General features: G+C 44.7%; 1 protein-coding gene across 2 annotated transcripts in view; it reads left to right on the top strand.

The window, feature by feature from the left end:
• Positions 1 to 1,473: 1,473 nt before the first annotated feature.
• The window catches only part of AGMO (alkylglycerol monooxygenase), a 289,406-nt gene continuing 272,814 nt past the window's right edge, over positions 1,474 to 18,065 (top strand). The window contains exons 1-3 of one of the 2 annotated variants that reach the window (XM_088453145.1): positions 1,474 to 1,555; positions 7,338 to 7,479; positions 14,192 to 14,319. In XM_088453145.1, the coding sequence (XP_088309271.1) occupies positions 7,354 to 7,479; positions 14,192 to 14,319 (254 nt within the window). In that variant the 5' untranslated portion in view covers positions 1,474 to 1,555; positions 7,338 to 7,353. Of the gene's footprint in view, positions 1,556 to 7,196; positions 7,255 to 7,337; positions 7,480 to 14,191; positions 14,320 to 18,065 lie in introns of those variants that run through there. The other variant, XM_088453144.1, reaches the window with a different exon arrangement.

Genomic DNA, 18,065 nt, shown 5'->3' with positions numbered 1-18,065 from the left:
CAGCATTACTTACTTGCTACAAGTACTCCGTGTCTCCTCTGACTGCTCGGCCGCTACGGGACACACTTCCTCTCGGCCGCCCTCGTGCTGCCTCCAGCTCTCCTAGCCGCAGCACCAGCTGCTGTCTGCTGTCGGCAGACACTGAGGGAGTACTTAGCTTCCTGACTGACTCCCCCGGCAACTCCTGCAGCGCTGCCATTCCAGGCTTCGTCTGAACCCGGTTCTATCATCGGCACTCAGCCGCCGCAGTACCAGCAGCACCTCCAGGACATCGGCTATCATCACAGCTCCTGCATCCTCGTGCTGTCATCGGCTCCTCAAGCTGCAGCACCCATCGCTTTCCAGCACCATCAGCCATACCATCGGTCCAGTGGCAGTCATCATCGGCTTATTAGCAGCATAATCGGCCCATTGCCCGCAATATCGACCGACTGGTCACAGCATCGGCTCACCAGCCGCAACTTAGGCCCGTTGGCCTTCATCATCGGCTTGTTGGCTGCATCATTGGCCCATTGGCCACACCATCGGCACATTGGCCACTTTCGTCGGCTCATTAGCCACACCATCGGCCCAGTGGCCGCACCATCGGCATTAGCCGCATTATCGGTTCTTTAAGACCGCAACAACCAGATTCTCATCTCTCCCCGCATCATTTGTTCCACCACCGGCCTTCTTAGGAACTCCAGTTCAGACATCAACTTCCTGTCTATCTGGACTCTAACGGCTACCTTAAAGGTATAGCTAGAGACCGTAACACTCTCCCAGGAATAAATTGCATCATCGTAGCCCTGCACTCTACAATGTTATGCTATGATTTGTGGCAGCACGCTGTAGAGGCCACGGGCATAATGATGACGTGCATTGCATTGCCACACTCGGCCCAGTTGCCTCCTGGTCCTCCACTCTGGGATTTCTGGGAGCGAAGGCCACAAAAGCCGGCAAGATGGATAAAAGCGTCATGTGACTATTCCCCTTTTACTGTGAGTGTGTGTCCCGCAAGCAGCTTTTAGGAGGTCAGGAAGGAATTTTCAGAGACTCCTCTTGGTGGAACCACAATCGCAAAAGTGAAACTGACTCAGGAGTAGGAAAACCTGGAATCAGTGAGACTAGGCTAAGTGTGAGGTTTAACACTCCTCTCCCCACCAGAGGCCAAGTAGTGCCTGGAGGCACAGGGACTACATATATAAAACATATATGTGAGGTTCTGGTTTTGTTGTGGACCCGGGGTGATAATAGGAGCAGACACTGAAGCAGGTTTAGAAGTAAATGTGGAGTTTTTAATGAGTGGCTTAACAGACATGAATGTGGTAAAACAGAAAGTCCGGGTATAGCACTAAAGTGCACTTGGGAGCTGTAGTGAGGCAAATAGAAAAAGTCCAGTTAGTGACAGGCAATGGAAAATGTCCAGGTAGTGACTGGTTAATAGAAAATGTCCAGGTAGTGGCAGACAAGGGGAACTGTCCAGGTGGTGACTGATTAATGAGAATGCTGACTGAGGAAGAAATATCCAGCAGTGTCAGTGGAGGCAAGGTGCAGGGTGAACAGCAGGACTAAGGTACTCAGACAAGGGGTAGGTAATGGAGGATGCAGGATAGTCCAGCGGGGTTGGAGCAGACAAGCAGGCAGGTAGTGTATCACAGGTAACAGGTGGTGAGCACAGGGCACTCTCTCTCAGCTATGCTGAGAAACACGTTGCACTGGCAATGAAGTGAGGCTCTGAACCTCCCTAAATACCAAGTGCTGTGCCGTAACTGGCCAGAGAGAGCAAACCAGGATTGGGCAAGCAAATCACATGGCCAGAGGCAAGATGGCGGCGCCCCTGCCAAACGGAACGGAAGCACTGCCAGGCCTCACCAGTCCAATGTGACAGCATGCCCGCGCAGAACCACGCCCAGCCAATGTCACTCGCCACACAACAGCACTACCGCCAGACGCCCCCCGCCACAGTGACCTCACAGGTAATACCCGTCGACCACCATGCCAAGAAACCCTGGTCGTGACAATATACATGTATAAATTAAATTATACATAATGATACATAATTCATTATATAAGTATTACATTACATTAATACAAAAAAGTACAAATATGGGTATTATTCTGAGCTGGATGCTTCTGCTGCTGCTGTTCCCTACAGCCGGTAGCATTGCCCTTTCTTTTATATGGTAATGCAACAATCCGCCAAAGTAAGTCGCAAATCTGAGCTAGCCTATTCCACCCACTTTTTTAGCGTCCACAGAAGCAGCCAATATCATTAATATCAGCACGTGCACCAGCCCTGTACAAGTTGCAGGAGATCCGTCAGATACTGTAAAGGTGTCTCTTACCTGTACTCATCACTCGGAAACGCACAGAGGTTTAGATACACGCCCACGAGACTCTCCAATCAGAAACAGCTGCTCCGTGCAACTTGATATTCGTTGTCCAGTAGCCGCCCAGAACGCCTACTTCACGCTAATCTCCGCCATGCACACCCCTACACATTGTACGTGCCTGTGTACACCATGGAGCTTATTCAGACCTGCTCGCTAGATGCATACACTAGCTACCAGCGTATGCAAATTCGGCTAAGTGACGGCATGGCAGGCAATCGCACGGCAAGGCATAAGCACCCCCACTATGTCTTGGCGTGCGATCGCTTTGTGTATGTAGACACCCACCAGCCGTTCATAAGACGCCCACTTACGCACGTCATCTCCTAGAAGTGCTTGTAACCATTGGTACATCGAGCACCATCGGATGCAATCGCAGCGCTGAAGGTTGCCTTTACCCTGCCGCAAGCACAGCGATCACTTCAGAGTGAAATCCCAACAAGTGACATGTACTATGATGCTGCCTGTTAATTATGCACGCCTCTGAAACGGCGTTGAGACACTCAGGCACGCCTGCGTTCGCACCTCCACTCCCCCGTTTCCAGTGGTCAGCCCCAGTCACTACCCACAAACGGTCTCTCCTGTTAATCACTCTACTGGGCAGTCTATATGCAGCGAGCGAACACATCCCGATCTCTCGCATTGTTTTGCGCACGCGCATTGCGATGCTTACGCATGCGCAGTTAGCGACTATCGACCAGCTACGAGCATTCGCATCATAGTGAACGGGTCTGATTCAGCCCCCATGTCCCTTTTCAAAAAATTTCAATAAAAAAAGACACTTTTGCTAAAGTAAAAAAAATAAAATGAAGAAATAACTGGCAAAGTGCAGCCTTTTTAGTCCAAACTAAATATAATTTTCTAAGTTTTCAGTCCACAGTTGACTTACGTGTGGTCCAAGATTCTTGGCTTCCTCTAATCACTGATTGAGGAGGGAAAATGACAGTATTTGTATATGTTTTCATAGTAGACAAATGAATCCACCAATATTCCTCAGAATGAAGGAGAGCTGTCTAGGATATAAGTGAAATATGTAATGTGTGTGTAAATGAGGCAGAGCCTCATCTCGCTGTTCTCTAGTATTGCATGGATATTTTACATTGCTTCCTGCTCGTCTAGCTCGTCTTAAGGGAAAGAACAGTAAATTTCAATAAAAATATGCTTCATGTGTATTCTAAATCTTTCCTTACATTGTCAAAGCCAAACGCCCATAGTGTTTTCTGTCTAGGTTTTATGATATATTGTGTAACAAATTTATTAAGGTGTAAATCATTTTCAAAGAGAAACTAATCAAGATACAATTTTTTTACTCTATGTTGGATGGCATAAAATATAATAAAATAAGTGAAATGTGGCTAAATGCAGGATTATATTGCTGTGCCACATACAGGGGGGCGTTATACGATCTGCTCATTATACCAGGGGCTTTTACCTTAGATGTTACAAAGGGAATGACATTTGTTGGTGCACCAGTTAATCTGCACCCTTATGTGAGACTAGCTGGTACGCAGTAGCCAATGTATAGCATTAGTACGTATTTCAAAGAAAGAAAATGACTGTACTACTGTATATATACAAAAAGGTGTTCTGCTCACACAATAACCTAAAATGCAGCACATACAAAATCATGAAAATATCCTGCATCCTCTGTCTCCCTGCATTTTGTCTGTGCTCTCTTTAATCGCTGGGCATGTGAACAGTATATACCTTTTGGCACAGGAATCAATGAGGTGTAAATCTGCTGCATTCACTGGTATTTTATTGGTATCTGCTTTATTATAATCTATTATATATATATAGAATTAACACGTGCACACACACACTCATATACACTAAGGAGCTCATTCAGACCCGCTCGCTAGATGCGTAGGCTCGCAGCCTGCGTATGCAAATCCAGCGCACGCCCAGCAAGGCAGGCGATCGCATGGCAAGGCATTAGCACGCCCACTATGTCTTGGAGTGCGATCACTTAGTGTATGCAGACACCCACCAGCCATTCATAAGACGCCCACCAGCGCACGTCATCTCCTGGAAGTGCATGAAAACATTGGTACCTCGAGCAGCATCGGAAGCGATCGCAGCGCTTGAGGTTGACTATACCCTGCCGCAAGCACTGCGATCACTTCAGTGTGAAATCCCACCAAGTGATGTGCTCCAAAAAAACCAATAAAAGTGTCTTATATTTTTTTCTTCTGTGTGTGCTCGTGGGTGTTTGGCTTAACCGCAGTAGCGCACAAGAGCCAGCCAGTAACGCACGTTGCAACCTTGTGCTGTCCGACTCCAGTTGTGATCAATCGGTGCTCTGGGCCCAAGTTTTTCTGCAGCTGACAAAACATAAAAATCATCATTTGTCTTTTTTTCTAATATTTTTGTGTGCGCGCACAACTGTTTTTAACCGCACCTTGGCTACACTACATTGGTGCTTGTAACACTGCTTCAAGACTGCAGAAAATATGGAGGGCTGTCACATGACAGGAGAGCAAGGCCAAGAACCACATGTTGTAGCTGCCGCCAGCAGTTCAAGGCCGTCAACTTCCTCGACCTCTAGGAAGGCCCATGCCCCAGGGCTTAAGTCACGCCATCGATATGGTAGTAATAGTAAAGCAAGTTTTACTGAAGTTAAGAAAAAAAAAATTGAAAGGATATTTGCCTTTAGATTTAAAAAAATTGGCAATATGCCATTCACTACACGAAGTGGCAAGGAAAGGATAAGGCCTTGGCCTTTCTTTATGAAGAAGACTACTGATAGCCCTTCTGCTTGTAGTAGTAGTGGTGGTGGTACAATTAAAAATGTGAAAGTTGTTAAGACAGCTCCGGGAAAACCAACTGTGTGCCCTGAGAAATCGAAATCACAAATCCCCGAGGAGAGTGCAAGTGTGTCCGCGGTTGCCATGTGTGAGCCAGACCTAAATACTAGTGTACTGGAGGATCCTCCAAGTTCCAACATTTGTGTGCCCTCTGTAAATGTGGGGAAGGGCAGTCAACATCTTGCACACGTAGTCATTGAGGATGCTCTGTGGAATTGCACATGGAGGAGGATATTTTGGTAGTTGAAGGTGCTAAGGATGATGAGGATGTTGATGATGAAGATGTTAGTGATGAGGATGTTGATGCCGAGGATGTCCTTTGTGTATGTAAGGCAACAGCTGTTGCCCATGGTTTGAAAAAGCCAAAGCCCATTTTTGTCATGCCGGGACAAAAGACAAAAAAATCTACTTCTCACGTGTGGAATTATTTCCATCCCGATCCGGACAACAGTTGTCAAGCCATATGTGCCCATTGCCATGCAAGAGTGAGTAGAGGGAGGGACCTAAACCATCTAGGAACCTCCTCCTTGTTACGTCACTTGGAGCGCATTCATCAAATATCAAAGTGTACGTCGCCAAGTTCCAAAACTCAAAACGTAACAAGTCCAGTGTCACCTACCTGCTCCCTCTCCCTGCATCATCATCAACATCCTCATTCGTGATCGGAAGTAATTTAAAAAACAATTGAACAGTCCTTTGATAGAGGAAGTAAGTATAACAGCTGTCACCCAGTTTCACAGCGTATCACTGACGCCATGACAGCTGTGCTAGTATTAGATGGTGAAATAATAAAAAATGAGGATGATAGTGTGGAGGAAGTGCAAAAGGAGGATGAGGGGGAAATTTGTGTCCTATCTGACGCTAATGTGGATGTTGATGACAAGGATGTGGTTTGCGCAAATCAGCCACCAGTCGCAGCAGTTCTTGCTAATGATAAAAAGAAAGCCAGAGAAGCAACGTCTTGGGTGTGGAATTATTTTAATCTAAATTCTGACAACAGTTGTGAAGGCATCTGTTCCATTTGTAAAACCAAAGTTAGCAGAGGAAGGGACGTTAACCATCTAGGCACCTCCTCCCTGTTACGTCATTTGCAGCGAGTTCATACAATTTGTTTAACAAAATTATAATTTGTAAATTAATAACAAGCAGTCCAGTATCAGCTACCAGCAGTTTGGACCATAACATGCAATCTCCACCACCAACACCCTCATCAACCTCCTCCTTAATAATTGAAGATAGTCCTTCCAAAAATGTTTTGTGGGGCCCAAACAAACCAAGGAGTTCAGCCATGAAAGTGTCAGTCCTAGTGGCTAAAGTGCTTGGTTTGTTAAACTGTGTATGTCTTTTTAATATCCCACATAAGAGTGGGTGGGAGGGATAATTCCATCTTGCACCTCTTTCCTTTACATTTGGCACAATTTGGGGCATTGCCGACTGACATTATTATAGTTTATTAAACTGCCATCCTGTCTGCCACTGCTGTGTGGCAATGTTTCATAGATGTCCTATATTTTTTTAAACAGCCGTGCGTTTGTGCCCCTGCTCTGTTGCTTACTTTAGCCGGCCAGCTCACTGCAGCCTTTGGCCTGTATTGGTGAAAAATAGTGAAATCAATATTGTGAGGTGGTTAAAAATGCCTAGAAATGCCTGAAAATCATTGTTATTAAGGTTAATAATACTGTAGGAACAAAAACAGGCCCAAATTATGTGGTTTTAGCTATTTTTATGATTTTTTAAGAAAAAATCCAGATCCAAAACCAAGACACAAAAACAAAACATGGAGGAAAAAAATCCAAAACCAGATTCAGATCCAAAACCAGGGGAGATCCAGATCCAAAACCAAAACACGGGGTCGGCGCACATCTCTAATATATATACTGTACACAGTGCAGAATGCTGGATACTGTCTCTGCCTTATCAGTATCACAGTAGTGATTATTCCTATGCTGATCTCTATGTACTGTATTCTGCTCTGTGATCGGAATGTGTCACGTGGTGTGTTTATTCCACTCACTGTGCAGCGAGGGACAGGCAGCGTCCTGAGAGCAGGAAGATCTCTCTCCATAGTGTGTAAGGTAAGGGCCGCTCCACTGCTACTATGTAACAACCAGACAGTCACAATAAACTATACACATCTCACTGTCTCCCATTTGTGCAGCCCCTGCCAGCCAGCCATGGGAGGATTCACTGGTCAGAGTGAGCTGTCTGTCTCCCAGGGAGTCCGGATGATGTTTTATGTTTTGCATCCCAATGAAACCTCCTTTAGAACCATAGAGGAAGTCCCAGATTACGTGGAGAAGGTGAGAAAGCTGATTATAATTGCGGACAGGGGGCTGTATTTCAGAGAGATCATTCATAACACAATGTTATACAATAATAATAACAATAATTAATAATAGTGATATTATTTATAGCATATTTCTCCCAGTAGGACTCAAATACTGAAACTCACCTGATGAAAATGGGACATTATTTGGTAGACGTGTGTGTTTGCTATTACGGTATATAACAAAGTACATTACCTGTACCTGTGTGTGTGTTTTGTAATCTATAAAGGGCAGTTGTCACCTGAGAGCAAGGGTCAGGTATTCCGGCAGACAAGAAACATGAAATCAATAAAGTTAAAATGAGCCCATTGCCTACAGGTACAGCCTGTCAGTATACTCTCACACCCTGACGAGGGGTTAGGCAAATAAATATTTAGGTTCATATCACTTTTGTATTCAAATAATCCGTGTATTGGTGCATACACACGGTCAGAGTTGACAGATGAACGACTGAATGATTTTACAAACGATTTGAACGATTGAACGATTTTTGACTGTATTAAAATGAATGAAATAGACCAAAACTGACTGCAAACACATCTGATGTCAGATATCGTTATCTGACCATTGGGAACGCGCATCGTTCATCGTGTCAGATTTTCCTTCAGATATGGACGATTGAACGATTTTTAAAATCGTTATTGTTCAGGTCTGAAGAAAAATCTGATCGTGTCTATGCACCATTAGGGCTTGTGTTAGTTTTGTTTTCTCTATAAAGGTGCGTGCACACGTAACGATTTTTTGAACTATTTAACTAAAACGACGTCGCTAATGTTCAATCGTTCAAAAAATCGTTCAGTTCCTGAGTTATAACAATGAACGAAAATCGTTCAAGCGCGCTCCCGTATGTAGTTTATTTCAGACTGTCCAACATAACTCATCGTTGTAAAAATTGTTCATTACACTTCAAAAAATCGTTCACTTGTCAAGGGAAAATCTGACAGATAATCGTTGGTTACAAAATCGTTACGAGTGTATTCACCTTAGGGATTTAGGGTCTCATTCAGACCCGCTCGCGAGCACTGAGCGCTCGTAAGCGGGTCGATGTTTCCCAAATGCGCATGCGCACGACGGAGGCTGCTCCGTCATGCGCATGCGCGAGACCCGGCGAGCGACGGGGAAACCGTCGCTCAGGGTCTCGCACCAAAGGGGGCGTGCTGTCGATGGTGATTGACAGCACGCCCCCTTTGGTGGGCGTGCCGGGGGCGTTGCTTCCCAGACGGAGCCGTTCCCATGGGAACGCCTACCGTCTGGGTCCGGCCCCACTGACATCACTAGTGATGTCAGTAGGAGTGTTTTTGGCTCTGATAGAGCTAAAAGCACTCCGGGCTTGCGGCAGACGAGACCCTACCGCAAGGGTCTCGTCGCAAGCCCGATGGTCGCGATGGTCTTGACCATCGCGACCATCTTTTTGGCCGCTCGCATAAACTATGGGTGGTCACCCACAGCTATGCGAGCGGCCAGGAGGCCGCTCCAATATGAGCTAGGACGGCCCTGATTCAGAGTGAGCGCTCTTGTCAGAGCGTCCGGCTCTGAATCAGGCCCTTAGAGAGGCGGATTAAGAGTCAGACCACCCCTAGGCACAACATTATCACCCCCTCTCCCTGGAGGTAAAGCATAGCTGTGACAGGCGGCTCTGCATAAACAGCCCCCTTCTGTCTCTCCAGCCTCAGTCACTTACCTTTTTGTGTGGTCTCTCTGGCTTCTGCTCCTCTTCCAGCCGCGACTTGGCTCCTCTGCCTTAAGAGCAGCGGCGTGACTTGACGTCATGATGTCACGTGCACAGCACTGCAATAAAACCAAATAACTTTATAGCACTTTGAATGCAGAAGAGCCGGCGCCGAAGGGTCGGCTCCCGGACCCTGTACATGCCTGCACCCTGCTGGTCACTGCAGCGACTCAGGCAGCAGGTAAAAACGTATTTATCTCAGGGGCAGAACTATGGGAGACAATGGAAGCGCCTGCACTGAAGGGGCACCTCCTCCATTGCCCACAATATATTCACCCCACTTAGGGCTGTACGTATGTATCCGGAGTGTACCGTCACGGCCACCCAATACGTGGCACCTCTTCCCGGCACCTGAGAAGCCACCATACACTAGTGGAGGGCTCCATATCAGACCATCAGAAGCTGCTTCCGTCTATCTATAGCCTGTCCTGTTTCTTAGTGGGGGTCACCAAATTAAAACTTGCGTCTGGGATGAACTTACGACACTGATTTATCTGTAGGGGGCGGCCTACTGTGTCTCCCCCCCCAACAGGTGCCTCACGTGTCTAGTGGGAAATTTGACACTGGGGATTTATATAGGAAGATTACTTTCTTTAATATTGGTCAACTTTTACATTATTTATTATATTAAAATGTTAGTATGTTTGGCTTATATATGTGTGTGTTATTAGCTTAGGGGGCCAATTTATCAAGTTTTGTTCTTTTTCATAACATTCTATGTAGAAACTGCAGATTCTGCATAATGTTATGAATTGTTGCTATGTACTAAGGGCCTGATTCAGCAAGAATCGCAGTAGCAAAGACGCACGCAATCGGTCGATTACTTCACATTGCGCATGCGTATGCATTGCAGTGCGCGATCTAGCAATTGCAATGGGAAATGCATTTGCAGAGGCTACGCAGACCCCGAGCACAATGATTGACAGGAAGTGCCGTTTGTGGGTGGTGACGGGGGGGGGGGTGGTCGGGCGAACGCAGGCGTGTCAGTGCATTGGGACGGCGTTGCAGGGGCGTGCATACATTATCCATTGCAATTCTATACGCAGCCTGAGGCCTCATAGCGTGCACTGAAGGTAGCAATTCCTAAGTGAGGTCTGACCCTGCCTTACCTGTGCGTATGGGTCCGATGTTACTTGATGTTACCGATTGTATCGCTATGTTGCCCAAGTATACGGATGTGTGTAAGGGGAAGTGGGCGTCCTTATGGTAAGCTGTGTTCGCAATGCGATTGCAAACATTACATATCACCGCTAATATTAGCAACTGCGCTGCGTGCGTTCTAGCAGAATAGCGATCCGTACTGAATCAGGCCCTAATAGTCTAATGCAGAAGGCTAATTAGCACTGCAGATTGCAGTCCCCATTATTATCAATGGGACCTACAATCTGAATACTATATAGCAAACTTGACCCCGTCAGTTTATACCATCTTTAGATGGTGTACTGTAAACAGTCTTAAGCCTATGGAGGCTTTACTCGCAGGAGAGAGGTCTTCCAATCCCTCTCCTGCAGTCTCCGTCCGGTTCCCGAATCTAAGACTGCGCACAGTGTAGTCTGTTTTTATAGATAGGGCACAGAGTTACATTTCCTGGTGGTACCTTTCACAGTGGAAGAAGCTCACGCCATGTTACGTACAGACAGCTGTCTTATAGGGGCTAATGTTGGATACACCCACAAATTTAGTATTTACGCCCATATGCTTAGAGGGCATCTTCCCAAGATGTGTGCTGCTCTGCACGGCTACCACATGTGGCATTTTTGTCAGGCATTCTTGCACCCGGGTACACTTATACCCAACCAGGTCATAGGCACAAAAAAAGTGTTACACTTGTTTTGATCGTGAAAATTGCATTTGCTGTCAGGTTTGAAATATAAACCTGTATAACACAGCGGTTATAATACTCCTCCTTGTGTACAATAAAAGGCTACAACCCTACATATTACAAAATATGCCCAGAAAATCATATAATATATGTACAAGCAATGTAGAAAGCACCTATCATCTTCAGCGGTGAATCCACATTCAGCCAATCAGAAGTAGCCAGCTAGTCCCCAGGCACCTGCAAGTGATATGGCTGCCAACGGGAGAATCTGCATTTGCCCCGGCGTCGGCCTCAGTCGCCATTATGTGATTACTCCTTTACTGTACTCGGTCTAACCAACGTCACCTCTCCATGCGCCAAACCTACTGTAGTATGAGCCCCAGAATATTCCCAGGACATGAATGTAGCAAATATGTTTAGGATCCATGTAATAAGGACAAGCAGGATACATTATACAGATATAACTTATGGAATCACACTAGTTAGTGTTATACGAGTAATCAAATAAATAATACTAATTAATAATGTTATCTTATGACCATATCATACCGAGTTGAAACAAATCTCTCTTGGTAATAAATAAAAAAAAAAAACAGTGTGAAACCAACTTGGGTAAACAAAGCAGTTATATTGTTGTTATTGTTATCAGCTTATATATATACAGTCAGGTGCATAAATATTGGGACATTGTGAGAATTTTCATATTTTGGCCTCTATTCACCACAATGGCTTTGAAATGAAACATACAAGATGTGCTTTAACTGCAGACTTTCAGATTTAATTTGAGGGTAATTACATCCAAATCAGGTGAACGGTGTAGGAATTACAATGGTTTCTATATGTGCCTCCCACTTTTTAAGGGGCCAAAAGTAATGGGACAAACTAAACAATCCTAAATCTAACTTTCACTTTTTAATACTTTGTTGCAAATTCTTTGCAGGCAATTACAGCCTGAAGTCTGGAACGCATAGAGATCACCAGACGCTGGGTTTCATCCCTGATGATGGTCTGCCAGGCCTCTACTGCAAATGTCTTCAGTTCCTGCTTGTTCTTGGGGCATTTTCCCTTCAGTTTTGTCTTCATCAAGTGAAATGCATGCTCAATCGGATTCAGGTCAGGAGATTGACTTGGCCATTGCATAACATTCCACTTTTTAGCCTTAAAAAACTCTTTGGTTACTTTTGCAGTATGCTTCGGGTCATTGTCCATCTGCACTGTGAAGCGCCGTCCAATGAGTTCTGAAGCATTTGACTTAATATGAGCATATAATATTGCCCAAAACACTTCAGAATTCATTCTGCTGCTTTTGTCAGCAGACACATCATCAATAAATACAAGGGAACCAGTTCCATTGACAGCCATACATGCCCACGTCATGACACTACCACCACCATGCTTCACTGATGAGATGGTATGTTTTGGATCATGAGCAGTTCCTTTCCTTCTCCATACTCTTCTCTTCCCATCACTCTGGTACAAGTTGATCTTTGTCTCATCTGTCCATAGGATGTTGTTCCAGAATTGTAATGGCTTTTTTAGATGTTGTTTGGCAAACTCTAATCCGTTCTTCCTGTTTTTGTGGCTCACCAATGGTTTACATCTTGTGGTGAACCCTCTATATTCACTCTTGTGAAGTCTTCTCTTGATTCTTGACTTTGACACATATACACCTACCTACTGGAGAGTGTTCTTGATTTGGCCAACTATTGTGAAGGGGTTTTTCTTCACCAGGGAAATAATTCTTCTGTCATCCACCACAGTTGTTTTCCGTGGTCTTCCGGGTCTTTTGGTGTTGCTGAGCTCTCTGGTGCGTTCTTTCTTTTTAAGAATGTTCCAAACAGTTGATTTGGCAACACCTAATGGTTTTGCTATCTCTCTGATGGGTTTGTTTTGATTTTTCAGCCTAATGATGGCTTGCTTCACTGATAGTGACAGCTCTTTGGATCTCATATTGAGAGTCGACAGCAACTGATTCCAAATGCAAATGTCACACCTAGAATCAACTCCAGACCTTTTACCTGCTTGATTGATAATGAAATAACGAGGGAATAGCCCACACCTGTCCATGAAATATCTTTTGAGTTGATAGTCCCATTACTTTTGGCCTCTTAAAAAGTGGGAGGCACATATAGAAACCGTTGTAATTCCTACACCGTTCACCTGATTTGGATGTAATTACCCTCAAATTAAATCTGAAAGTCTGCAGTTAAAGCACATCTTCTTTGTTTCATTTCAAAGCCATTGTGATGGTGAATAGAGGCCAAAATATGAAAATTCTGTCAATGTCCCAATATTGTTGCACCTGACTGTATATATATATATATATATATATATATATATATATATATATATATATATATATGCTAAATCGTGAGAATTGGGGGCAGATTTAATTAGCTGCGGGTTACAGATCTGTCCCTTCTTGTTGCTTCACGTGGCACAGGCACAAAATGTGCATTTTTTTCAAGTAAATGAAACAACTGCTAGATTGCAGTGATCAATTGGATGTGCGCCTTTTGTACATCTGTGTGCGAAAGAGTCTGAATTTGTGTAAAAAGGGCTCAGACGCGAGCAGGTGCGGCTTTTTCTCACACAAAGTTCCGTGCGACTTTGTACGTGTGTAAAAAAACAATTTGGGTGCAGTTAAAGTCGCTTCCCAGTATCTCAGGTGAACTTTGAGCTGCTTTTCGCTGCTACTGCAATGCGACCAAGGTGCAAATCTACAGAAAATGATGGTACGCTGCGGAGCGTCTTAGTCACGGTGGATGTCCTTCTCTAATATGGCGTACAGAGGAAAAGTAAGTGAGCGCACTTCTGTTATGAGTTCTCTTCTCCTGGGTAAAGTGCCCAGAGCTATTCATTTAGAGACCCGCGATCAACCGCGAGCAGGTTGTGAGCAGAACTAAGCCTTAACTGCTGCCTGAGGTCTGCTGGCGAGCTGACTGTGGGTCTCTGAATAGGGCACTTTACCTGGAAGAAGAGACCTCATATCACAACCCCCGGCTAGTTAGATCTGCACTTGGGTCTAGACTCCAAATGATAAAATATGTCCAGCCCCGAATGGGTAAATGGCGTAATGAGGCCATGATGATTATTTTAAGCTGCACGCAATTACTTTTTTGGTTTTCTTGCAGGCCACTGCTTATTTCTTCATTATGCTGATAATGGAGATGTTGGTGAGCTGGGCGTGGAAGGGTCAACAACTCCGAACGAACGATGGACTCACGTCTCTTTCTGCAGGAGTTATGTCTCGCCTGCCAGAGTAAGTCAAATTACTTTGTGGTCGGAAAAGTCTTTTTTTTTTTTTTTGTAGTCATTGAACTGGAAGCTCTGAAGATTCTCTAAGCCAAGGAACCTTCATTCCAAAGCGCTGGAGTTAATATAAGGATTTAATGCTGCAATTAAGTGGTGCACAGTGGTACAATTATATCCATGACATAATCTGTAATAATTTATATTGCAGGCAATTTGATTGAGTTTTAACAATTCTGACATTAATAAATCACAACAATTTAACTGCAGTTTCCTGGACCTACCAAGTCAATGTCTCTTCTTGGCAAGTGACTGCTATTGAGCGGCCCTGGGTTTGCCGAGCACTGATTTTCTCGTTACAAGAAAAGTGATTAATTAGCTAGTAGCGTCCATCCCATTGTATAACATACCTTCCTTAGGATACTGGTGTGAACAGAAATGATTCATCTATAAGTGTGGCCTTTTCTAGGGACTTATTTATTATTAAATATTTTCAGGGGATACCCGCAAATATTAAGCATCCCCTGAATGTACCATGTCTCTCCACTTCCTAAAGCAGCCCCCTTAGGTTTCTACGGGGGATGCGAAGCTGTCAGATTTAACCAAACTCTGGAATGCGCAAAAGATGGCGTTAACCCGTTGTAGCTTATAGGCTACATTTTGCAATAATTATCAGGAGAGGGTTCCTCCAGAATCTTCCCCGGCAATGGCCGCCGCACATGCGTGGCCCGTAGACCGCGCATGAGCAGGAGTCCCGGCACAGGAGTGAACAGGCCGCTGATGCCGTCACTTCACTTCAGGCACTGGCTTCTTTCAAGGCCTCTGTCACTGCCTGTGCTGCTTAATACATGTGGCCAGATCGCATTGAGTGTTTGATAAATGAGCCCCCTAGTGAGAAGTCCCCAGCACTGAATATCTACTGCTGAGGAAGAATCATACAATCGACAAAAGGGAGTATTAATATAAATATAAATTACACACTTGTAAACAAGGCGGGAGGACATTCACAAAGACTGGCGCACAGTTAACTGTACAAAAGATTGCTGTAACCCATAGCAACCAGTTGAATATAGTATAAGTAGCTTTCTTTTGTAATTTGAACACTATAGGCCCATGTAGAATTGGACACATTTGTGCTCAGAGCTTAAAGAAAAATATCACATCATAAGTAATTTCGGACGTATCTCGCGTGCATTTCCACCCTGCCAGTTGTCTGCAACTCAGGGCCAGATTAACAATAGGCCCATTAGCATGATGATGACACGCAGCCCAGCTGTTAAGTATTACAATTATACATCTATTTCTTCTTCGGGTTCCATAGGGTCCACAGGAATTACCTTGGGATATATTGTTGTAGGATCCAATGCACCAAACAGCTACAGCTTTGGAGCTCCCAGCATGCACTGGTCCTCCTCCCTATATACCCCGCCCCCTGCCACAGGCATTCAGTTTTTCTGTTTGGTGCACGGCAAGAAGTACCTGTTATAACAGCGGGTCTGCTAGGCAGTCGTAGGCTTTTTTCTTTTCTGTTTTACCTTAAGTTTATGAAACTTCAGGGTTTAGCGGTACCAGCGCCGGTAATGACGTTGTACTGCGACTCCATCTTCCTCCGCTGATGCCGAAACACCAGCCCGCTTTATGCACTGAGGTTCTCGGCAGGCCTCAGCATGGCTTAAGCTAGCGGCCTAAAGACGCTGAGGTCCGGGACTGCGGTTGGGTAAACGGAGATGTCAGGTAAGGATTCCTCTCGGGGAATCATGCGCAAAGCAGTCCCTCGTCTCTGGTGTTGAGACACATCAGAGACCGCTACGGGTGAAGGATGTTCTACGATTCCCACTAAGGCCGGCCAGGACCATATCGTCTGTTGCTGGGGACGGGTGGTAAGATGCACTAGAGTAACGTCTTGCTACCTTGTAGTTCAGCGTACCCGGCCATCAACATTACAGCTTAGGGGAGATAAGGCGCTCCCGCGGCCACTCCTCCCCCCCAGACGCCAACTTCCGGGTACGGATTCCCGCGTCTGGTGTAAATGACCACCTCATGTTTGAGGCGCGCGCAGTTTAGCGTCTGTCCACGGCTGTAGCAGTTGGTCTCAGAGGTTTGGTCTGTCTCTCTATATACCTCTCCCTTGGGTTTGGCATATTGGACCTAACGATACTGGATCAGAACCTCTATACACACCTTCCTATACCTCCTAATATCCTGCCTATACCTTATAAGAATAATGCTAATTTGCGTACCCAGTCATACAGTAAATAGAGACTCCAGACTTAGAACATGTGGTACCAAAGCACAAGTGTTATTCAGGTAAAAGTTCAGACAGTTACACGCAATTGATCCATACACAATTTAGGCGCAAAAGGAAATAGTACAGACCCAAGTACAGTATACACATGCAGCACTTCCGGACACGGAGATAGGCATCAGCAAGAGACCCCTAGTCATACAGCATTCAGCACGAAGACTGAGAACCAGCGTTCGAGCACACATATTTATACCCCCCCAGAATAAACAGGACTATAGGGAAGTTTGTTGCTGATGTCATTGGCTCCCAGGGGAGAAGCATCTGTTACAGCACATTTAACAGGCTGGTTCAAATAGACTCTCCCTGCCTCTAACAGCTGGGGATCTTTCTCTTCACACCCCCTGCAACATCCTATCAGTTGTTCCTGAAATATACATTTTGTTGCTTGTAGGCTCTGCGATCCATAACTTGAGTTTGCATGATGCGACCTCCCCACCGATAACACCGGAATACTGTAAAAATAATACGCATCAGTACAAAACCAAACACGACTTGTTTAGCATGTATAATACCTTAGTTATCAAATATCTTTATTTCTCAGCATTTAAACTAACTGAACCAACCTAAATCATACACTTTAAAGCTTATTGAACCTTATGTGTGAATATGTAATGTGTGGGTATTCAGGGTTTGATATAAGGACGCTAGTTAACTTGGAGCAGATGCGTGCGCATAAAGCTAATAATACAGCGGTTTCATACAAAGTCCTATGCATTCGCTAATATGCGACTAGTTAACAGCGCAATTGTGAGTATTAATGTGTGTATGAGAAATGATGAAAGATGCAATCACATGTTGCTAATAGTAATATCGCCACATGTACTAAAGGGTAAGTTTATCTAAAATGGCGCTTAGGCGGCCATTCGAAAAATGGCGTCTTGCGATCTCATTTCCAAAATGGAGTCTTGCGGCCAGTCGCAAGATGGCGTCGCTGCGATTAAATTTTAAACCGAACTTGTCTCAGCCAATTATTCAGCTTCGACAGTCCACCCTTTGATAGCAAACAACATGCTATCACAATCTGCTATTTGAATTTAATTTAGGCTTACATTTTCATATTATTTGGTGTTATTATGGGATGGCACAAGGTGGTTCTTAATCCATCAATAATGTGTCTCTGGGTGGGGACATAAAACTACTATTATACGCACACCGCGGATCTTGGAAGATCATGTGAAAGGTGTGGGAATGCACCAGTCTTATAAAAGCAGTCTTGAAGGGGAATTGAGACTTTACATTGTCTGAGGTGTCCTATAAATAACATTTCAATAATACATTCTATGCATGTCTAAATTAAATACATTAAATGATGGTACTTCCTAGCTCAGGGTTGTAATGCAGTTCTGTATCTACCTCGGTATTCATACTAGCCACCATCATGATTTCATTCTTTCATTTTACTCTATTTTTACATTTTCCACACTTCAACACAATAGGAACACACCGGATGC

Source organism: Taudactylus pleione, unplaced genomic scaffold (assembly GCF_031769625.1).
Source record: "Taudactylus pleione unplaced genomic scaffold, aTauple2 ptg000571l, whole genome shotgun sequence".
NCBI lineage: Eukaryota > Metazoa > Chordata > Amphibia > Anura > Myobatrachidae > Taudactylus > Taudactylus pleione.
The sequence above is the reverse complement of the archived record's forward strand: the minus strand, read 5'-3'. Positions and strand labels throughout refer to the sequence as shown.